Genomic DNA, 25,148 nt, shown 5'->3' with positions numbered 1-25,148 from the left:
TAATTCATATTAGTTCATGATTTTTAATTTTATTTATTTCATTTCAATTTTCATTATTTTTTCAGTACAATTATCATCAAGAAAATTAAACAGCAATGCAAGATTGAATTCAAGTTAATGTTAAAGGTCAATATCATAGCTAGAAGGCAATTTACTTGATTTCTAAGATGTTGGTGTTTGGGGGGGGGTGAAAACTGCTGATTACAATGCCAAATAATTTGCACATTTGACATTGCTTCGAAGAGTTCATAGTTTTAAAAAAAAAAGATTGATTGGAGATGGATGATATTTTTTTTTCATATCAATGTCTCAATCAACATAAATCATAAAAACAGCTATATAACTATTTTGATATTTTTTTTAATTTAGAATATATACCATGGGCAGTTAATATTTGTTCAATTTAAAAAATAAAAAAGCTGCTGCTGCTGCTGTTCCGACAATGTATTAATCTGGAGATGAGCAAGAAATTTCAAAAAAAAAGGAAAACCAGTTTGATAATACAGTGTAATCACATTTTATTAGCAACTGCCTATCAAATTAGAAGAGATTCTTCTTTTATGTTTTTCTGCTTCTTAACGCGAACCAACCTCCGGCTTAGGCTCTGTAAGGACATTTTTGAGAACAATATTGGCTTGTGGTTTTAAATGGATTATTAGTCAAACCTTCTGCGTACAGAGTCTGAACAGATTGCCATGCTGTGCTTGACATGCTGTAGATATAATCCTCTTGAATTTAATGCCTGTGTGAAATTTAACGACGCCTGGATTTTACTCCTATTTATATTTTTTTGTGCGTTTTTTTCATAAAAATGCTCAGACAATAAAATGAAATCATATTAAATAAGAGCAAATTAAAATCAGAGTGTTTATCCCTCTCAGTGGTGATTTCAGATGCATATATAATCAGTAAGAATAAACATGTGAAAACGTCTTGTTCATGTTGAATGTAATGCTTTAATTTTCAGAAAAAGTAATTATCTTTGAAACACGGTTTGAAAGAAAATAAATAATATTCTACATTTTGTTGTGTACCGACGATGGACTTGATTTATGCAGCGTCGTATAAACAGGAAAGTGACGACTCCATTATTAATACAGATATTTTGTAACACACTATAGCCAATTACGAAGAAGCTTTTACTGGTACCGTATATGTGTATTGTGTATATTGCATCGAATACCAATTTAATGTATCGCGTGATATGAAGTTTATTTTGGCGACTAAAAATGGGATCATATAAAGTGATCGATCAATGTCGACAGCCTGGAGGAAAGAGTAATTGAAATTCACAGTATATTATGAACAGTTTGGGCTCAGTTCGTATACAATCAACCTTTCTATTGTCAAAGAGTGTTTTTTTTTTTTTTTTTGAAGATATTTCAACGTATAACAATGGTTGATTCAAACAAAATAACTCTGTGTCGGTGAATTGTAAAATCACAGGCCACCAAAACTCTCACGACTATGTAATTACAGTCATTCTTAACAAACAAAAAAATAACCTGCTGCTGACATTCTATTTTTAAATATATGTTATTCACAAATGAATGTTGATATTTAAATAAGATTCGCCACAAAAAAGAAATCATTTCTAACTTGACGTAACTTAAGATATATGGTGTATTCATTCTATTAGATATACATTGTTGAAGGACGCGCTTATAAACCAAAAACTCACATTTTCTGTATACCGAATCATTAAATATTACTCATTTTGAACCAAAAAAAAAAAAAAAAAACACCTCTGTAATCCGCATAAGAGCATACAGTACCGCAGTACTGAAAGAGCAGGTTGTGGCAATATGGTACCCCCTTTTCACACAAAACATAAAGTTGAGTTTTTTTAGAGACAACAATTTTAAATTTGACTGGTTATCTCCTTATGTTGGAAGGCATGACCTTATTCTAGATTATTTCATACTAAGCCGCAAAACAAAGAAAAGAAGAAGCTTTCAAAAGCACTCAACTTCAATAGCTAAAGAGGTGAGACAAACAAAACTATTCCATGGCAACTTGCATGTACTCGGTATATAAACAGCCAGATTGTCACTTCACACGGAAGTGGTAAAACAAGTTGTATGCGACACAGATAAATATGATCTTTTTAATAAGAACGTAGTGTGATACGGACTGCTTGTTGTGAATATTTAATTGCATTGGAAATGCCGGGTTGCCACAGCAGTGATTTTACTATGCAGTCGGCGTATACATATCTATATCTGATATATGTATATAGTACAAATGAAATGTATTATTGATTCATGGAATGGAATCAATTTTACAGAAATCGTTCTCGATCTTTACCTGAACATAGTGAAAGTGAAATATTCAAAATCGAAATGTTGTTTTTGTTGTTTCCTTTCAGAGATCATTGATCATGTTATCTTTGAAATCTATTTACGTATTCAACTTCGCTTCACTGACTCAGATAATCATTCACTGGGACAATGAGTGAAAACCAAATCTAACGATTTTGTAAAAAAACAAATATTCACATTTTCCATCAAAATTGTAATATTTTTCTACATTATAAAAAAAAAATATCAAAATATCAGATGCCATTTTTAATCTCCACATTTGTTCGTTCTTACAGTGGAATTAGAGAAATTACTCAGTAGGCTTGTATTACCATTGGGTTGTATACATGTCACATTGATAAAGTTGACATCAATATAATAGCTCTTGTGCCATGTATTTATGGTTTGTTTCCTATCATTCATCAATCAAGTCGTTAGATCTCAATGGTATATTCGGACCACGGGGATTAATAAGTGAAATCATCCTATTTACTTTAATCCCCTCTGTGATCTCATCGTACTTATCCACTTAGTAATTCTGTTAAAATTGATAATGAAAGGCCCTTCACATCTTCCAATGAGTCAGCATGGGCAACAGCTGTTGCTAAGGATGAGATGCAATATTTCAAGTGCATTTCCAAAGGAAAAAACAAAACATACTTTGATGCAATCAAACTATTGTTTACTACCTGCTTTTAAAATTTAGAATTTGTCTTTTTCTGTACAATTTCTTAGCAGTTTATAGATTTAAAATTTAAGCCAGAAATTATCTTAAAATATAAACATAATAGAAATATTGTGGTTTTCCATCTATTGTTTCAAGCTGCAAACTTATTTTCACTACAAGGTAATCATCATTATTAGTGTAGAACTCAAATATTCAAAAACTATAAGTAGTATTACTCAGTTTACCTCAGTTTATTTTAAACACAACAAGGATATGTCTTATTGAATGTAAACTACTTCTAAATTCCAAATAAATGCAACAACAAAACAAGTAGTGCTATGCCATAAACAAATTTACCGTCAACTGACAACTCACATTCCAGACAATTCTCTAAAACAAATGGCAGTACATTGACTCCATGCAAATCAAATTAATCAGCAGTTTGTCGCCTTCAATTAATTCCTCCAAAAAATGGCTGTACGCCACCTCCGAGCAAATCATTAAAAATCGAGTGTCTGTCGCCTTTAAGTAATTCTAAAAATAATCAGCAGTATATCGCCTTCAGGCAAATCTCTGTAATCGGCAATCTGTCGCCTTCAAGCAGTTGTCCAAATAATCGGCAATACTTCACCTGAAAGCAAGTCTCCACAGTATCTTTTGAGTTACACGTACTTGTGAAGGAAGAATGAGAGAGAATGGTTGTTCCCAAAATCATTTCATGATATTTCTGTAATTTATATACGAGGCAACTTATGACATTGTAAATGTTTACACGGTTTAAAAAAAACAGGTTTTAAATGTATATATCTACCATTGATTGTTACATTATCTTATGAATAAATGCATATTTTAGTGTTAATTATGTGGAGACATCACTTTCATTTAATCAAAGCATGAAAAGCCGATCAAACACGTACACAAATCAGTGCTGGATAGATGAATGGATACAACAAATTATCTCAATTAATTATAGTCAATTATAGTTTTTCATAAATTTAAAATTAACATTTTTTTTACGAACACTTTTTGTAACTCATTGGTCAAGAATTGAAATATCAAAATGTGTCAAATGTCAATTTCAGAATGAAATGAAATATCGAAACGTATTAATCGTCAATTTCATAATTCAATAATTCATTCCTATTTAACCAAATACAGATAAATATATGATGCGAAAATGTACGAACATTTAGATGCCACTCAGAGCTGATGATAGAAATGACAAAACTATAGCCCCTAATCGCGTACCATATGGTGGGGGGTCATTAAATGCCTGTTAGATAGTAATAGCTTTTATCCAGTGCTACACAGACAGTACATACGACACATAATAACTACATTTATATATCAGTTTGTCTCTTATAATTAAGGTAACGACCTCAGGAAATCTCTTTAAGGTAAAATGCTACAACATATGCTTTTTAGACATGTGTGCATATTTAAGCCGTACAGCAGTGACAATATTTTGTGTCAAAATCTGTCTATAATAAAGCGTTTTAATGTTAGTGAACAATACATGATTTTTTTATACACTGTCACTGTGTTTTTTGAAAAAAAAAACATCAAATAATATGTATAAAATAAAAATTTACTAATGGTTTCCATAGACTACAAAGCAAACACATTTCGACACTAAAATAATGTCAATTTTGTAGTACATCTAAACATCAACAAGTAGAACGCTATATATTATAAAACTTCTTCACTTGAAATTGCCAACGAAAATTTGTAGATATCATGAAAAATTACCCTTGCCATAGGAAACAATGGCAACATGCCTTAAAATAGACAAAAAGCGAATCAGATGCTGCCAATATTTATATTTCATTTTCTTCATCCTTGTAACATGAAATGTTGCATATGAAAAAATAACGAAAATTTACATAATTTTTACTTTTCAGTAGCGTTCTATCACAACTAATCATGATCAGTTAGGCATGCTCGAATATATAGGGAGTCTTGGAATCGTCGACTATCTCTTATATCCTCCATAAGAGTCTCAATAATTAAAGCGGGGAAGTCGTCACCTGAGCATGCGCCAGATGGCCATAGTGTGTAATTGTTTACAAACAAGCGTCTACCCATGAACCTTTGCATTTTTACTGTGTGTTGTTATCGTTGCTTGGGACTCAATTCCCGCGCGTGTGCAGGTGACGACCTTCCCGCTTCAATAGATTCCTATTAGTTACTTATCTTGTACCTAGATTAGAGTTATATGAAAACAGTTGGATATACAATGAATATAAACACTAAGGCAACCCTCAGCAACAAGATTCCTTATTGTATGCTCCATGTTATATCTAAGCTTTCAGAATTTTCGCTATTTTCGCTGAAGGAATAATTCAGTGAAAATAAAATCCAGCGAATATACCTTTTTTCCTATATTTTACATTCAACTCGTCAAAAATCAGTGAAAATAAATTCCATACAAAACACCCAAAAAGTCTATTCAGTGAAAATTAATTCCAGCAAAAATAAAGTATTTTACAGTATATATACATTTTCATGGCTATACACATAGTGATACTGAATGATGACTTAAAGCACGATGGTCGCCGCGTTCGAATTTCATGTAAATAAACAATGTATTTTACATGCGTTGTATACGTCACTATGAGTCCCATATCGAACTGGACGCAGCACGACGACTGCCGCCAGAAAACAAGTGATTACAAAGATTTCCCTTGGTAAGCTGCTTTAATAGCCCTGTTAACACTAACAAACCTGAAGATACTCATAGTTATATCATCATGAATATTAATAGCCTTGTTCACACTAACAAAAGATATGTTCGCCTTTGATAATAGTGATGAAAAAAAAAATTGTTTTGATTTGAAAGTTTTACAATGTTTGTAACAATAATGAAGTACCAGTGCCAATAGTTTAAATGAAAAAAATGAAAAACTTGATCTAAGTAATTGCTTGCATTATCGAACTGTCTTTGAAACGAGGAAGGGAATACAGCTGCAACACAGAGACAGACATAAAACGTAAAGGGCTGTAGTCGTCGCGCCATGAATGCGGGATATAAATGAGTCTCATATAAACAAAGATGGTGACTTTGACTGTTGCACAGATCAAACAAGTACAAACTGAGAAATTACCAGGCTTTAATTAGGTATTTTTTTAGATGATTGGATGGTATCAAGGGAGTCACTGGCGGTGATTTCTATTTAGAAGACCGCATTTGACTGTGAGAAAATCAATGTTTATCAACACAAACGTTGCACATGCTCAGCACGACGACCATCGCCCTTTAAGTTTGTGACATGGCTTTCTGCACTTTGAAAATGTTTGATTTACCAACATAGATCATAGATACCAAAAGAACAGCAGCAGTCAGTCAGTCAGTCGTAAACAACGACCAGATGAGCCAATCAATGCAAACACTTCTGCCATTTGAAATGGACATTTGATGGACCAGACTGTGCTTGTTGAGAACAGAGTTAGACAGAGCCCAAGGCTGCTATTGTAGGAAGTGTAAGTTTTAATCATAGAATTTTCTGCCTGCCTGACTTGACAGAAAAGCACCCACAAGCGGCCATATTAAATGGATAGCCAAACTTTGGTCAATATGGTTTAATTACTTTTTTTTTTGTCCTTTTAAAATGCCTGACCCAGGCTCCTCCCACTGGATTTTACATTACTCTAAATGAAAATAAACCTTGTGGTCAGTGACCTGAAAACTAAAATCAAATAAATCTCTAAAAATAGTTATTCAGTTAGTTTTATTTTATTATGTGATGTGATGTATATTAAAGCGTTGAGGTCAATGTGGGTCCCATGTTACAACGCGCGTAAAATACATTGTTTGTTTACATGGTATTCGAACGCCGTAATGTTCTTCATCCGACTTTTGTCACTTGACGTAGCTATCTATGATCGATGTTCTTCCGATCTCAATGACGATTGTATGTAATCCTGGGCATATAATGACACAATTCTGAATCATGTTTCCTCAGACAATGAATATGCGCGATTTAGGGTGCCAAGCCAATTACTTTAATTGCACATTTGCGTACGTACAGTAATTAAGGGAGTATACTTACAGTTCCGACCACACACATCTCGAAGTATATTAAGCTGGACGAGACGCCGGACGTGACGTCAAGCGTACACGCTTCAAAACCAAATCAATGCGCGTCATACTATACGAAGTACTGTAGAATACTTTATTTTCGCTTGAAATTAATTTTCGCTGAAGGAATGATTCAGTGAAAATAAAATCCAGCGAACACACCTTTTTTCCTATATTTTAAATTCAACTTGTCAAAAATCAGTGAAAATAAATTCCATACAAAACATCCAAAACGTCCTTTCAGTGAAAATCAATTCCAGCTAAAATTGTTAAGTATTTTACAGTAGTTAGAAACTGTGCGCCACTTCGCGATTACACCAATATAACATATAAATAATACCACCTACCTACAAAGATGATAAGAACTATTATTAAGTACAATATGACCCACAAATAGGCATAGTGTGCTGATTCGTAGTCGCAACTTTCCCATGATACATGAGATGAGGATGACGATGACGGCGGTGATTCGGTTGATACATTTGAAAATGACGTCGTGCCCGCATCGGTCGACTGGAGCAAGCTTCGAGACGAAAAGTGCGAGTCTGCAAACAATAAAAACAATTACAGTGTTTAGTTATTTATTTATTGTTTGTGTGTGTGAAAAAAATAGAAAAACAGCGTTTTGTGGGTTGCAATAATTTCGCTTTTGTTTTCCCTATTAAAAAAAAACATTTGGTTTAGGAGGTGGAATAATGTTTCTCAAAATTAGACCAGTACAGAGTATTTTAATACTAGTATATTAAACACCGTTACAGTTTTAATTGGTTTTACTAGGTATAAAATAACAATAGTGAATTCGTGACTATTATATGCGTACACACGGAGCTAGAGAAAGTGTCTGCGTCAATGTGAAATGCGGATTATATTGGGGGACGACGTGATTCAGACAATGCACGAACTGTTGTGTTTTGTTTTTTTTGTATTGCCCAAACACATGAACACGTCCCTGCACGACGTGATAAAGTCAGTGGCTGTAAATAGTTGCGTTTGGCATGTTTCACTGAGAGCTACCCTGTTCGCCGCCACAATGCCTCGAGCAAACAGCACTAACTGTGAAACGTGAAAAAAAAACGTATCATTTCGAAATGTGGAAAAATACTAATAAATACATCATTTTTGTCCTGTGGACACTGCGATTTTTTTTATCTAATATTGTCAGTCCATTGAATGAACAGTGTAATGTGAGTTGATGTTTGCCAATAGTTGCCATAGCAACAACGCCGTCGACTCTGAGAATGCGTGAGATTGGCAACTCGCGATCTTTAGCGAATAATACCCTGGGTCATGGTCAATATGCAAAGTAAATACATATAACATTGTTAATGGCAATTCAATTCAGCTGGTGTCTAAATTAAAAAATCAATTGCGAGTGTTTGGAAAATGTTCACTCTGACCATGCTCTGACTACGACGTCGGTCAATTTCAGTCCAAGATGGCGGCGACTCTATATTTAATACACATATATGCGGTTGGTTGATCACAGCACGCAGTTGTAAATCGAAAGCTCATTTAATTCAACAGTCGTTCGAGAGATTTAATTGTACATTCAGTATGTACAAGTCAGCTATATTACGACGGACTCTCTAGTATTCCCACTAATTCGCATTAGCGTGAAGACCATTTTTATATAATATCAAGACGTATGTTTACATCGAACAACTCTCGAAGGTTCCACATTTACTATTGTGTATTTCAGGAAATGGGCGAAGAGCAAAAGAAAATGTAATGTTTTATTCCGGTTTAAAATGTAAATAGGAACATTGTTTTTTTTTTGCTTTTGTATACAATTTGCGCTAATTGTGTAATTAACCAAATGTTTTTTTCACTATATATAGTAGTTACAATGTTCAATGGCGGGAACCGAATAACTACTAGTATGTCACGGATGAATGATTGTCGTTATAATTACTTTAATATTCTCGTTAAAATTGTTCACGCACTGAATACAGTACAGTCTCCTTCAATGGATGATTGACGATCTGACATATTTAAATATTGTAATATAAGAGTGTTGTGTATCAAATAGGATGATTGTTAATCAACAATCGTGGCACCTGATGCACCCTGATAAGATTTATATTATATTTATATCATATCATATTATATTATATTATATTATATTATATTATATTATATTATATTATATTATATTATATTATATTATATTATATTATATTATATTATATTATATTATATTATATTATATTATATTATATTATATTATATTATATTATATTATATTATATTATATTATATTATATTATATTATATTATATTATATGCAGGTGGTCGTTCGGAAATGTGCTTGTGTGCTCCCGTGCGGACTACTATTCATGGTGAAACTATACTCTCTAATCAGTGCGCCATCATGATTCAGTCACGTGATCTCCCACGCCACACTCATTGAAAGGTGCTGCTGTAAGCAGTAGTCATTGGGTTTGGATGGTCTAGACCATGACGGGTGCCAGGAAGTTTCTATTTGGCAGTGGGGCACGAGAAGTATCAAAGAGTTGGCTGAAGTAGTATGCATTATGCGATGATGGGATTGTTTCGTGGTGGAGTTTGAATGAATATGTTTTCAAGAAAGTAATATTAACGTTTCGACATGCTCTACAGTAACTATAGAATTACACACACTTAAACATTCTATTAGCTAATCTATTCATTCTATACTTGATATATATTCATATTTAAATGTCCATTGTTGCAATGTTGGTGATGACGCTCGTGAGTCACCTAAACCCGAGATGAAATATGCTTTTGTTCCTAATATCAATACGTGTTATTATACGCCCATCATGCCACAATGATGGCGCCCGATTGTTAATCTCATCCAAACACTCGCTCGTAACTGACGAGAGTCTCGGGCAACTAAACAAATATTGTCATCTGAGCATCGTGTGCAAGCAACATTGCACCTTGACGCACACTTAGTCAGGGACGTCAACTTGAACGAGGTGTTATTTGCCTTTGGTTTTAGAGTAAGCTTTATTTTTCGTTCAGGGTGGCTGTTGGGATTCAGTTTATACATTCCAAGACACAGTCGACAATTGTTGCCTCCAAACCCATGACAACATTGTGTAAGCAACGTACACCTTTTGTCTTCAGCCGTTTTGGTGAGCCAGATTGAGAGGTCGTGTCCCTTCTATGGTTAGATTATGAAAACGTGCTTTGTGTTCGGGGCAACTTGAATTACTGAGGTTGGGGATGACATGCACATACCGGCCCCTTTTAATGGGGGGGAACCCCATCATTTGGTTATAATCTTGCTGCAAATAGATTGAATGGCAAATGTTACTCTTTATAGCACTTATAACGGACCGAGCGAATAGCGATTCGGAGCTTGTAAAATACTTATTAACGTCTCTGTATGTAAGGTCTCTACGTTTTTTACATCTTAAGCATTTAAAGTAAATAACTAAAAACATTGTAATTGCATATATATCCCTTAAACATTTACACGAGTTGTAGAGTCACCAGTTATCATAACTATATTTCGTCATACCTATATTCTTGCAGTAAAGATCTACGGTAACTATGGAATGAATCAAATTGCGATCATGGTGATGAAAAGTTCATCGCTGTTTAACCCGGTATATAGGCTGTGATTTAAAGGTAATATTGCGCACCCATCCCACTCAATGGCCGCCGGGGCCTGCTTTGACAGTAACGTGTGTTTCTATTATATGACAAATACGTATAATGTTAAAGTGGTTATAAATTCGGCATCTACGTTTGAATGTATCTGTCGATTGGTAATGCGTTCGCGCGTGTAATAAATTGCCATTGGCAATAAGGCCAAGTACAGTTTACATCGACACTATCGCACGTAATTTTGGTTAATTATATTAATCCCATTTTCACGGGAAATACTATTTATCCCAGTTTATCGCCGATGGCCTTCACGGTAGAGTGATTTCGCCACAAACCCGTCCAACCATATCGATTGTTGAACGTTAATGACAGTTGGAACAACTCCAAAAACATTACTTTACAGAACCTTTCGTTGTTTACAATGCATTTTAATTTATTTCGACATTGTCTCATTTTTGCCTGTTTTATTTGCAAACTTGAAAATAACAAACAACGTCCCAAACGAGTGTGAAAAACTGTGAGCGAGGTGGTCACGGTCACGGTGAACACAAAACGTACAATTTGAGTTTACATATACGACGACCAAGCATAACATTGTGTACTTGGTACTTGAATAGAAACAATATTTGCAAAGTTCTTAGTGTGACCTACGAAAGACACTTCAAAGTGCAAGAATGTATTCTATTGCACGACCTTTATGAAGAGGCCCTAAAAGTGGCGGAATGACGTAATGTCCAAGTCGGCAATGAAATTATTCGCAGAGTTTTCGATAAATAAATAAATAAATAAATAAATAAATAAATAAATAAATAAATAAATAAATAAATAAATAAATAAATAAATAAATAAATAAATAAATTAATTAATTAATTAATTAATTAATTAATTAATTAATTAATTATAATTAATTATAATTAATTAATTAATTCAAGGTAATTGCTTGTGTCAAGTCGCCAATTTCCCCACAAACGCTTAGAGAATTTAACACTCTCTTTTTCCCATATTGGTACACTAGAAACACATCAGTACGCCGGCGCGATACCAGTACATGTTGGTCAACAGAACCCGGATGTAGGTAGTAGACAAGTTTATACGTGACACACTGACGTCCACATTGAAGACACGAAAGAAAGATAGCTGTCATCGCCCGACATGCAGATAAGTAGTCAAAACATTAACGTAATTATCCCAGTGTGGTAATTAATAGATACGGTCGTCATAGCAATCACGCTGTCAACAAACTTGAACAGATACAAATTGATGATACATGTCACCCATTCAATGAGCTGAGAAATGCGAGACCCTGAAGTAAGTAAATTGCTACCCTAGACGCCGATGTGCTAGTCTCAAATTAAAAGTGTGGGTAAACATTAAATTAGTCGCGTGGCACAGGTGAGTTTCAGAGACGAGTACCAAGATGGTGGGTGATACGTGAGTTGAAGCTAATTATTGTTCAACTACCGGGAAATCAAAATATGAATATTTATAATTAAGCATTTTATTTTTCAAATTGAATGATTTATGACAATTTGAAATCAGTATTTTGGGTCGTTAATAATTTTGACTAAAAATTACTTTAAGTTTCTTATATATTGAAAATAAAAGGTTGTTAGAACCTGTCATCGTTTTATCATAACTGTTTGTTGTGTGTAGCGTCGCGTGGCAAACGAATGATATGGGTCAATGTGCCAGTGTCACCAAGATGGCGCATTTACATTTCAGTCTAATTCTCTAGAAATATGACAGACCTTTTTAGGATGTCGATGACTTGAATCAATCCATTTGTTCTACGTCGTTTTGAGACTACAAACACTTTCATTACTACAATAATTTGATGATATATGTTCGCTTATGGCAATTAGTCTGTTGCCATGTTATATATCATTGGTTACAAGTTTGATAGTACTTCACGTAATAGCGGTAATGCGACAATGTTTAAAAATGTTCACAAACCCCAAACTCCACACGTGTTGTGACAATGGACACTTACCTGCGTATGAACCGCCTTCGTCAAAATTTCTCGCCGATAACGACGACCAAGCAATTACGGAAACCACGCATCCAGCGATCAAAGATACCCGTATCACGTTAGCTAAATAACGCTTCTTTTCACGGTATTCCTTCTGGCGTTCGCCGTTGCCAAAACGGGGCCTCGGCCTCACTCTTCCGAACCTCATTTCTCTGTATGGACAAAAAAAAACAAAAAAAATTTCTGTTAGTTAATTGTTACAAGAGATATGTTATCACTGACGAAGACGAAAACGGATGAAGAACGCTGTCTCCATCCATTGCATGTAGGTCGGTTTTAAAGGAAGTACTCCGGACGTGAATATATCTACATATCATGATGTCCTATAGCTTCTGTACATAATCTCTATCTACTACCTTTGCCTGGAATAAAACCACGTGACATTACGATCTAATGATCGCATGCGCTATTTCAGTGCCGTAAACCAACGGTGGTTTCATCCTGGTCGCTGTTATATCTTGAGCGAAGCCTGGGGAAAAAATTACGTTCAAAGCTCGCAACACAAATTCAGCCGCATTCTCTTCGAGAGTGGTTCTCACGTGTCGCACCCCAAATCCCGCCTAATTAAGGGACACATGTTATCTCCATTCTTAACAGTATAAGTATATTCCTACGTGAGTCTCAAACCATGGGGAAAAAAGAAAATATTACATTTCTTGTTGCTCTTTCAACATCCATCGATCGACGCCATCTACACATCATAATCGCGCCGTACTCCCTAGTTGTTTGTAGTTAAGCAAATGTTGTCGCGTTGCTATGGACGACTAATACAACAACGCACGCATATCGGCGGATGTCGTTGCTACTTAATAATACAACTAAGGAGCATTGCGACGGTTGTCAATGTTACTCAAAACATAGTCATACTCATTTATTCCTTTACGTTGTTCTTCTACATCAAAAGAAGTTATTTGTTATTAATATTTTGATCGTCATAGCAAATAGATATTCAATATGAACAGCTCGATCGTCTTTGCACAGAGCATTGAAACCTTGAACGTCATCCTAAGACACGATCACTTCCGACTCAAATCATGATAGAAGCTGCAATTTCGCTTTCACGGCCACTACCTACGTATATCTCAAATGATTACTACGATTACATCCTACTATTTTCTATATACTATATTTATCGACAGCTTTCTCCAGTTGTTTAAACGTGCATATCATATGATTCGTCGACTTCACACAATGTTCTGTTTATACAATACTTTTGTGTAGCCTCAAGTAGCGGACTACGAAAGATACCGGGGTATTTTGGAGCTTTCAAGAACAGTGAATTCAAATTCATGATAATCTGGTTCGTTTAATAGTCATTCTCATTTTTAACGATATTAACAGGGGGAAAAAACAATATCAAATATATCAGTATTTCCGTTTCAACTTCGCGTTAACCAGTATTATTAAGAGGGGTTCCACTGTGTATAGTCGTACATGTTGTTGCAAAATACCTCAGCCCACTAAAAGAGCACAACCGCATCTAGCTGGACTTCCGTGATGTTATTTTAATGAGATGCATAACTTTCTTGCTTGTTGAATTGATTGATTGAAATGCGCGATGAGACGCTGAACTACTAATATCTGCCTGACCCGTCAAAGCGTTTTCAGATTCCTATCAGTACAAATCACAAGATCGGATGCGATTATACAATTGCTGTTGTCTTCAAATTTATGTTTTCAAAGATTCAAATCATAAAACAGAAAAAAAACACCTGATCCTCGCGGAGTTTGTCGTATGTTTAAACAGTGAGCAATATAGGTAATGAATTTGTGGCTGTAATTAGATAGACGACGTTGAATGATTGATTAGTTATTTTTCAGTAAAGGAGACGAGCACTTAAAGGCCAATTTCCAACATAAAACCGAATTAAACACCGTCACATTTGTTTCCTGCTAACGACATTTTTTCTCATCACGACCCAAAAATTATATCTGATCCATTATAGATAACGTTATTGCGATACCTCCAGCAAACAAGAAATTATGAGTTATGGAAAAATAATGTTAACTCTGGAATAAACAGATTTGATAGTATTCCCATTTGATGCTTGATATAGGTATACTATATATTATCAATACCACACAGGTGTCCCAACTGATGGTCATGCTTACGCGTGTTATCGAGCCCCGGGACGAGTGCTCGTCACTGGTAGAAAACATGCATCTATTCCATGATGGCGTTATAGTTTGAAGCGACTTGTGTTGATATGGTTATACACTTACACTTGCTTCTAACATAAACAGGAATACCGTATACACGCGTTATCACGCAAAGTAAACAGTCCTGTACAAGCGCGCCACGTGCGTACTTGGGCGTACTAACGTTCGACGCGGGGTTCGCCGCTGAACACCGAACAACGTTAGCGAACACGAACTGCATACTCACGTTTTACTTTAGTAATTGTAATTTTCTTATAGAAAAACGAAAGATTCGATTAAGTTTTTTTTTTTATTTTACAAGGTGATAGGATTATATTTAGCAGAGTTGTATGGACTTTTCTATACACAAAAAGATGTTCGTGTTTTTTTGACAAATAAATTTTAGTTATTAGAAAGTTATGTGAACTATAAAAGTGCACAATTGCGTGAGAAAATGTGTGACATAGTGTATGTACTAATTGAATTGTCGTTTATAATCGCTAACAGTGTGTATTACATTACCAGCACAATAACATTAAAATAAAGTTGACTTGTGCTATCAACTTGGGGGATCTTTCGCAAAAATAAAAGTGGGCGGTGGTTTAATAACAGAGAGAGGAATAGGGAGATTAGACGATCCTAGTGCGTGGTTCACCAGCCCGGTAAAAGCCCCGGTTCATCTTGAGACAAAAACGTATACATGTATGCAGGGGTGGACGAAATGGACGTAATTATACTGGGTGGTGGAAACAATGTTGAATTACAATCATATAATTACCCCCACAACAGTTTATCAAACATTTCGCAAACGATGTCCGAATGGAACACTTCGACGATGCACACAGCCTGAACAAACAAATATGATATACATATCATCATGTCTTACCTAACAGCAACGGTCTTTAAACGTGAATACTAATCCAGTTGTTAACAACACATTAATATTAGCAGCGCTGCAATCAGTGGTTCATCGCGAATACAACTTTGGTACAAGATAATTAATTACAGTGTGAACCACAAATACAGCCAGCCATAATGGCCTATTGTACTGGTTGTGTTCGGAGATTCGACAATGCGCGCACGCTCTGATTCGGTTGCCGGGGTTACTCAGACGCGCGGAGAAAGGAGCAATTGTCGTTAGTACGTTGTTTATTCTCTCCAATTCACCTTTGATCTTCGCTTTTAGGAAGGCGTGACCCATGGAAATAGCTACCTCATTTGTGAAAGCTATCGCAGGGTTGGCGCTCTCCACTATTCGAGTACTTCTTCAAGAGCGCATTGACTATTTTAAGGGCATCTTAAATTGAAACTACAACAGCAATATAGTCAGGTATCAATGTGCTACAATACTGTCCAATGCTACGTAAAAACGAACCTTCGACGACTCAATTTGTTCACGGGTTTAAAGAATCCGTAGGTCATTCACAAAACCCGCGATAACGTCAATCAGAGGAGGGAAAGTAATCTATTGTCCTTTACAATGACTTGGGGGTAATGAGGTGAGATGACCGATTACCGTGGTGTATTAAGTGGTCTGTCTGGGCATGGAGCTAAATGGCCTGGACGAGTAAAAAGAAAAACCGAAGTCTTCAAATCTATGATTTATCCACAGTTAAATGAGGGTTTATAGTAAATTTATATATAACAGTATATATATGTCCCCACACTGGGATTTTTCAAATTAAAAAAGGATTTTTTTAGAATAGTTTTATATGTAAATTACGTTGTCAGACGCATGAATCGATGTTAAAGTTGCGAGTGCAGATCGTGGAATACGGCACTGTGTACCGGCGTGTCATCAACATCTTGAGCGGTTGACAATCATCAATAATTGCCCGCTTTGGTATGCAACAGGCCAGTGGGCAATATAATGACCCTTTCCCCCATACTAGGTCCAAGAACCGCTTTGTAAATTTAATTTATTACGTGTTTAGTGTTGAGTGATTTCAGGTGGACACCAATTTGAGGCAACGTATAAGTAGCATGCTTGTACTCCCACCAATTCAAACACGTTATATATATGTAAATGTCTTTTTGGAACAAAATTGCAGCATGATGATGATGATACCTAAGGAAATTACGCAATGATGAATGTATACACGCAACGAATAGAAAACAACGCTGTAGGCATTGATGTATTGGCAACTGGTCAACCATATGTCAGTGTATGCCAGAGAAGACTTAATAATACACCATCAGACAAGCTTTTTACTCGAAAAATACATTATCGAAAAGTGCCCAAGTATACACTGTTAATAGCATTATGGCAACCTGTGCGAGATGACAGTAGGATTTGTTTCCCTTAGATGAAGTAATTTCTAACTTGTATTACAGGGTCGTGGTGTGTTAGAATTTGTTAGATTTATTTAAAAAAAAACATATTTCCGTGACTTCTTGTACGTAATTCTTGACCCAAATAAAAAGCTAGCTACGGCCATGCTTCGTGTACGGATAATGAACTAACAATGAAGCAATATGGTCTATCACCATGGCAGCAAATGATGTATTACTATAGCAACGAGATGATTTCCACATTTATTCGACTGACATGTGTCGTTTACTGGTTCTGTGAAAACCTTCACGTCCTTGACATTGGCAGTGAGATAATAAACCACACTGGACTTTGTCACTATGTTGGCAGTGGCGAAACGGCACGTCACGGTGGGCAGATTGAACGGGTAATATGCAGGGGTTCAGTATCTCTATTGGTTGTGTATTGATGTTCATTGACAGAATATTTCATTTACTTCAGTTTTCATGGAATTTCTGGTAGTGTTATTGATTGGATACCACAGCACAAATGTTGGGAATCAGTGCCGATTATAGTCAAAATTATCTTCTCAAGGGAACAACAACGACCTCACGATATAAAACAAATCTTGGATCACGCGTGATTTGTATAAAGATGCGACATTAAGGAACTGGATAGGTGGGGTTGGGCAAGTCGCGATTAAGTTTAAATATACGCGCACGTGCAATAACGTTAAAATAAAATATTAAGTATATGTGTGGCCGAGAGTCGCTCAATTCGTATATTTATATCCTACATGTCGAATTCCATTCTTGATTACGTTGGTTGTCATGGACACCACGATATGCAACAAACGGTAACGTAGGATGAGTAATTGTATATACGTATACATGTTGTTCGTTTCGTTGACTGCGAACTGCAAGTTTTGCTTCATTTTCTGATTGTAGGGACAACTATTGGCTCATCTGATAAATAACAGAAAATAGATCATCACGTGTTTTGATAGGCTCATTAATTAAGAATAGTGTGATACATGTGCATTGATCACATATACACACATGCGTACCTTGGGAGATACACAATGGGACTGGTGTAATGATATGTTGCCATGAGCACAGCATGGCATCACAACGGCGTGTATTGTTGATGAGACCTGTTTACGCATGAGTGGTTCTTAGCAAGAAGCTCGATTAGTGCCTTGTCATATCTTGGGATAAACCCCATATACGGCTGACACCCTGACAGAGTGTTACAATTTTAAACACGCTTTCCTGGTATATATATTTTTTTTTTGAGGGGTGCGTAGTCAAAGAAACATTCTATTTGACAACGCGATGTTTATAGATTTAGCACTACATGGCTGGGACATAACGGTGAATTTCTGTATATTATTGTCTGCTCGGAATAGTGAGTCTTTCCGTCGCTGTTGACAAACGTGGCACGATAACAGTGGTGTGATGTCACCAACAAGCGTATTGTCTGTCGCTATAGCCAAGCCTGTGAAGGACCGTGGCACTCGATTCATCAGTTCTCAGCAAAGAATAAGTTTTAAGGACACCATAGAATGACATCGTGAACAATACCCATAGAAATGGAGAAAAGAATAACAACAACACTTTTTTTAGAAATTGGAAGAATAAACACATTATATCAGAGTCTAACGCCGTTTCTGTCAAAGTTTAGTACCTCTAAAGGAGACTGTCCATTTGCAAATGAAACCGTAAAAAATATGCAACTTACTCACTGGACCCCTGTCGATCAAGTTGAAAAAGTCCCCGTACACTTGTGGTGTTGTGATCGGCCGAATGTTGGATCACAATCAAAATGAACAATAGTCAAAATCGTTGCCATTATTGAAAACAAAATGTAGTTAATTACACAAACATTTCAATGTTTGGAAGTCGTCATTTTTCCATCCACCAAACAAAACTTTAAAACAAAAACAAAAACTACAGTTTATAGGGGAGCACTTGTTCAATATTCTCTTTGGTTCGTTTGATTGCAAGTTGCAATAATCAGTTGATGTTCAACCTCCTACATTTGGACTTCGACCTCCTTAACAGTGAACTTAGTGACATACGTACATGGACATGTCTCAAAAGGAACTACGGTGTGGTCCAGCGCTTGTCACGAATATAAGACCACTAGTTCGACCCGACCTATACCCTGGACGCAAACATTGACAACTTACGAAGTTACGAACAACTCGTATATCTCGAAAATAAAGAATCGCCAACAAAATGTCTCATCGTACGTGATTTAAAACTCTGAGCCAGTCCGAGCGAACAGCATTACAATTGATAATACAAAACGAGAAACAGACAATAGTATAACAATGGACGGAATAAAAAGAGAAACTGACAATAGCGATAACAACAATAGCGACGGCTCCACGTCCCTTACCCGCTGAGCTTCAAGTTAATGTTACTGCTATTTTGGGGGGAATTGCCAAACCACTCGTTGCCCCGGCGTGTATGGTGGCGTGATTAAAACGGGATTTTTTTTTTCATTTTGGTTCAGGTTTATTCTTTGGCGCCCCACGCTTCATAGCAACGAGTGTCCTGCGTTATATATATATATATACATATACGTGTTATCTGCATTGTAGCACCCGCAATTACTTGCGAAAGAGCTTTCATTTATTCCTAGCATGGATGTTGGTCTGTGCTTATGGTTTATCAGCTTGATGGCAAACAGGATCGTTAACCAGAGGTCGGCACGTTATTTATGCAGAATCTATGAAATCGTTACCATTTGAATAATACAATTATTATACAAATATGAGCATAATTGTATTTTAATTTTTATTTTGTAAAATAATACTCGGTCACGTGATGAGGGACTGGAGCGTAACTGGCAGGAGATTTCTATTCCGCATACTGGCAATCCAGTCTCATGTAGCGGTAGATCAACTATTACCGTAACATGTTATGCGCGTACTACATCGAATATCAATATGATATACCAGCTGTATAAACAGGTTGTAGAGCTCACCTCCACGTGGCGACAGCACAGCGGCCGGGGAATCACTGGCAGAAAGCCGTTACGTATTATTTGAAAAAAATAAGTGTTATTTTTTATAATTTAGTTGACTTTTCTCGCCAAGTAATTGAAACGAAAGCTGTGACGATGCATGCACGTACTGTAATCATTACGCAGCGTTGGGGGGCATTCACGCATATAAGGTAATGAACTGATACAATACACTCCTTGTTGCCTAGATACGAATATGTCGGCCGGGGAAATCAATATTAATCTTGACGGCCGTACATGGCACAATATGCACAAAGACGGTAATTAATTATTCATTAGTTTCTTCTTCATATTCAAAGTCGAGGATTCAACAGCATTCAGACAATTTAATATTATCCTTTAGTGAAATAACACAAAACCGTGGGTAAATAAACTGTTGGTAATTATTTAATTTGCGGAAAACAAAAAGTACCACCCGGAGTCAGGCAGACGATGTGTCTCACGCCAGCAGTTACGCGCAATGAACATTGTTCTGACATTTGCACGGCCTGTTGCTAGTAAACTAGATTTGATTAGAAGAGTTCACGTTCACTTGGAGAGCGCGACGGCGGCTAGTAAAGTGGTGTACATGTCATTGCCGGGACAAGTGTACATTACAGCGTCGTTACGGCGTCACGGTATCGTGTAAGTATCATAACGTACACTCGCTGAACAGCCTGCTGTCATTTTGGTTTATTTTGAGCGTAATCGCGTGTGTGAATTTCAACAGGGACCTTTCCTATCAATTTATTTCATTAAATAAAGTGTGTGAGTGTGCTGTATGGTCGTCTTATTAAATTGTGTTGTGAATACGATTATTTTTCAATAAATATGCATTATTTATTTCCATATTTCTTATCTCGTCGCCATGACAACCAAATAAACACCTTTCGGCGTGCGCGTTTCTTGTCAGGTATTCATTTTTTTCCCAATAACGCTGTAAATTCTGAAGTATTATAAGGTGACATAGGAGTCGGGAATTAACGATCGCCAAATAATTACATTGTCTCACTTTCTTACCGGGGTTCTATAAGATGAATGGATGACTGAACCTCTTAGCGATACTATGACGACAGAAGCGTCTTGGTTACCACGATATCAACGATTTGAAAACAACGTACACGGGAAAAAATGAATACTAGTACGTTAGCCAATATTATACCTTTTTGTGTCATCGCTGAGAAGTATTATCTATAAGTCTGACGTCATATGGGTGAAACAGACAATTATGATGATTCTTTTATTGTTCAGCCGCCGGGGGCATATAATTGATCAACCACACAAATGTAGTTAGTGTTTGGACTAGGTCACGTGGGGATGGAAACTTCATTTATGATTTTTTTATGAGTAGGAAAATTGATTTTACCACGTGTCCTGGTGTGTTGGTGTTTGATTAGATCAGCAAAATTTTTAAAACAGATTTTTGTTTCATATTTTCAATTGAACTTGGGGCAACCTGCATTATTAGTCACGTGATTTCAAAGTTCCTCCGTGCAAATGGCGGTTGTCGGCCACGAAACCGCCGTAGCAAATAATTATCTCATATGCTTCGTATAGTGAATTTCATTTGACGCATATATACCTTGTTTGACAATCTAGTCACGGACGATGGCAAAACAGTTGAAATACAACAAGGCATCAAGACCAATGAAAACGATATCGCTGCAATTTAATGTGCCTTAGATATTTTCTCAAAGATACAAGTTTAAAAATATTCAGTAAAAACAAAGTCGGAAACAAAACTGTTGAAAAACGATGAAAAAAATTGCTGTAGCATGGATTTCCGACAAGACCGCGAAAGAATGTTGCGACCATGGGTCCGTTGCATTGACGTTAAAGTTCTTTCATCACTAAGCACTATAATATAATAACGTTGCTGTCGAGAACGGTAATGTATGGCAGAGTACAGCGTTAACACGTATCTACAAATACGTATGGAGTTCACACGAATAGCGTCAAGAAGTTTTTTTTTTACGTGCAATATATATGTATAGTAGTACGTGAAAGCTTCATTTTTAATAGTTGCAATGAAACCGCTGATAGTTATAATAGGACGTGTCAATATTTACAAAATCAATTATTTCAAGCCTCGAACATTTATATGCAATACGAAATCGCCCAGCCCATATCTACCTCGTTCGATGAGCGAGACATTTTTTGATTGTTTTTTTTTTTTGCTTTAAATGCAGGGCAAATATGGATACGATCATGCAATATAGCTTAGACAACCAGACCTATTTATTAGATTTTTGCTTCGTGTGAAATAGTCGGAAGGTTGATCTTTTCACGAAAACATTTTAATATCCTTTATCTCGTTATTATTTTCAGACAAGCGGTCTCGAGTCATGGTGGTATAGCGGAGCATGACGATGTTTTGAAATGTACATAGCTCAACTAATACGTTTCACTGACTTAGTTGACGAGGAGTGGAATGTCAATTATACTGTGAGACCCTATCATATTTCCCTGCTTACTAAATAAAAACTCTACGCATCTTACGGCGTAGGATGTGTTTTTTATTCATTCGAATCCCATAGTCAGAGATGAGGGCCCGAAAGAGATTTGCCAGTGTACTCACTGTACATGCGACCTGCTTCACGGAGAATGCGTTTCATACGTACGAAGCCAGAAGGGGTGTTGGACGAGACGCGTCAGAATTATGGTTGGCGGTATGAAATGTGAATACTGCTTGGATATCGTCTGGGTTCATGTCAGGTTATGCCGGGTTATTATTTAGGGGCGACGGGGTCAGTGTGTAAGGCTTTTGTCACGGTGACCGTCCAACACACCAGGTTCAATGTTATTGGTCGTTGCTTTCACTGATCAATGTTTAAAAAGACCTTTAAATATATACATCAACTTGATGATTCAAGTTCACTACTCGATCTAATAAATACGCATCACAAACGGGACTAGATCGGTTTATTTAATTTTTGTCTCAGCTGCTCAACGACGTTTGCGACAATTACAAGCAACTGGTGATTAATTGGCAACTCCTTGAGATATCAAGAAACCGGAGCTGTGTTTACTGGATGACAAACCAAATATATATTACACCGAACTCTACAGACGATGCTTTGCCGTACTCTGAGTGGCTTTTGTAGTATCAACAAAGCCTTTACGTCTGACTGAAATCGAATCGAAAACAACGGTGTTAGGTATTATATTTTAGCAGCGCCGAGTCTATGTACATCGTGTAAAGGTGAAATATTAAACACTATCCGACTTACCTATGCTTTGCCGCTAGCGGACATAGCCTAACACACACACACGCGAATCAATGCGATAGTCTGCCGTTCTGCCGTATACGTAGTACAGTCCCAGTATATACGTTCACTTTCCGATACGCCGTATGGAAAGTTAATGTCAAATGCCCTCCTAAATTATAACCGCTATTCCGACACGCAACGATGTTGCTGTTAAAGACAGTACTCTCCGTTAAGTCATTAAATCCGAGGGAACTGGCGGAAAGCTGTAGATCTAGACCGTCGCCTCCACAATACCCGGCGTTTGGCTTTCGTGCGAACAGTCAGCATTATTCTACGGCTAGCTTTAATCCACGGTACTTTGAAAGAAAGGTTGCCATGAAGGGGACAGTGGAGAGAACGGCGCGTTGTGATTGGTCAGCTTGTCACGTGGCATGGCGTAATAGAAGCACAAGCAGATAAGGACAGCCGAGATACAAACAGTGTTCCTAAGCCCTTTCCCCTCAGACGCTTCAGTAAAACACAAATGAAATGTTCGTAGATAAATATCAATAAACATTATTTTACTGTATGCGAGTGCGATTCCCTTACGTGGAGCTCATGCAACAATGTATACTTGTTTCCCGGTTTGTTTTTTTCCATTTCTGTGTTTTACTGTTATCAGCGGCGGCGCTAGACTGGTACAACACTGACGTACATATATTTCGCGGGTCGATATGCGTTATTGTATTCCTTTCTTTTCTTATATCGATCGCTCTTGGCAAGCTACCGTTTCACTCCTTGAAATACCCCCCAGGACACTTAATCAAATAGCGATCGGTAGTTGGCAACTACATTATTTCATTCAGTCGTTTCACGAAGTACAATTCAGCACCCGTGTGCGTCATGATACAACCGCGCATCAGGTGGTAGACACAACCGTGTGGCAAGTGGTGGTTTTGGTTGGGGGTGTTATTGCAATATAAATCCAACTGTTTCAACGTCAACATTTTTAATAATAGCTGTTCGCGACGCACGACTACTAATTAATCTGGCCGATTGGCGCCTCGTTTAACCAAGGGAATAGTTTAATAAATTCGAACCGCGAAAAGCTTCTCTTCAAATACTAGTATACTTGCAAACATTGACAAAAGACAGTTGTGAATATTTAATTTGCTCCTCGTAATTAGTGATCACTTTCTTTAATTTGCAACCGTTGGAGGGTTGTTTGACCTGTGCCCCTCAAATGAAGAATTATACTCTCTATCAACCCTATGGTCAAAACCGTTCCCGTATCGCACCACACATATATTTTAATATGTATAGCTTCTTGTATATAGAGTATGTGGTTCGTGGTACATTATTGTTTAAGACTATGATTGAACCCTGTTACCATGACAACGCTTTTTTTTTCTTTGCAGTCAAGTGCAAGCCCCGAATTTATTAAAACACTTGTTACTACCGCAGAGAACACACAATAACATTTCGTTGTGGCCTATAATCTGTGCAGTATACATATTTACAAAATAAACAGGCTCAACTGCAGTGCAATAATGCATATAAAACCACGCATGATTTTGCCTTATATCCACTGCCTTTGTGCTCTTGTCACTTCAGGGTGCGATTGTTGTTACTAGTGACTGGTGTTCTTCAACAATTACATGGATACAGACGTATTGCGTGTTATTCGTAGTACCCCCCCCCCACACACATACATTTGGCTCAATTCCTGAAGCTAAAGTCCAATTTCAATGAATCAAAACACATTTCCAAATTGCAGAGAGTATGAATAGCTTATTGGCCACACTCGGAATGTCAATGTCTATGGTTTGATCGACAATATGTGTTCAGAGTTCAGAGTGATAAGTATTCCCCGGACTTTTAATGTCT

General features: G+C 36.7%; 1 protein-coding gene across 3 annotated transcripts in view; it reads right to left on the bottom strand.

Moving 5' to 3' along the window:
- The window catches only part of LOC102803185 (sodium/potassium/calcium exchanger 4-like), a 40,248-nt gene extending 16,579 nt beyond the window's left edge, over positions 1-23,669 (bottom strand). For all 3 annotated transcript variants that reach the window (XM_006815698.3, XM_085499806.1, XM_085499807.1), the window contains exons 1-3: positions 23,304-23,669; positions 12,633-12,823; positions 7,393-7,590 (exon numbers count right to left, since the gene is read on the bottom strand). In XM_006815698.3, the coding sequence (XP_006815761.1) occupies positions 7,393-7,590; positions 12,633-12,819 (385 nt within the window). In that variant the 5' untranslated portion in view covers positions 12,820-12,823; positions 23,304-23,669. The remainder of the gene's footprint in view (positions 1-7,392; positions 7,591-12,632; positions 12,824-23,303) is intronic.
- Positions 23,670-25,148: the final 1,479 nt, after the last annotated feature.

Source organism: Saccoglossus kowalevskii, chromosome 1, assembly GCF_978046115.1.
Source record: "Saccoglossus kowalevskii chromosome 1, keSacKowa6.1, whole genome shotgun sequence".
Taxonomy (NCBI): Eukaryota; Metazoa; Hemichordata; class Enteropneusta; family Harrimaniidae; genus Saccoglossus; species Saccoglossus kowalevskii.
This window is presented reverse-complemented; position numbering and strand designations above follow the sequence as displayed.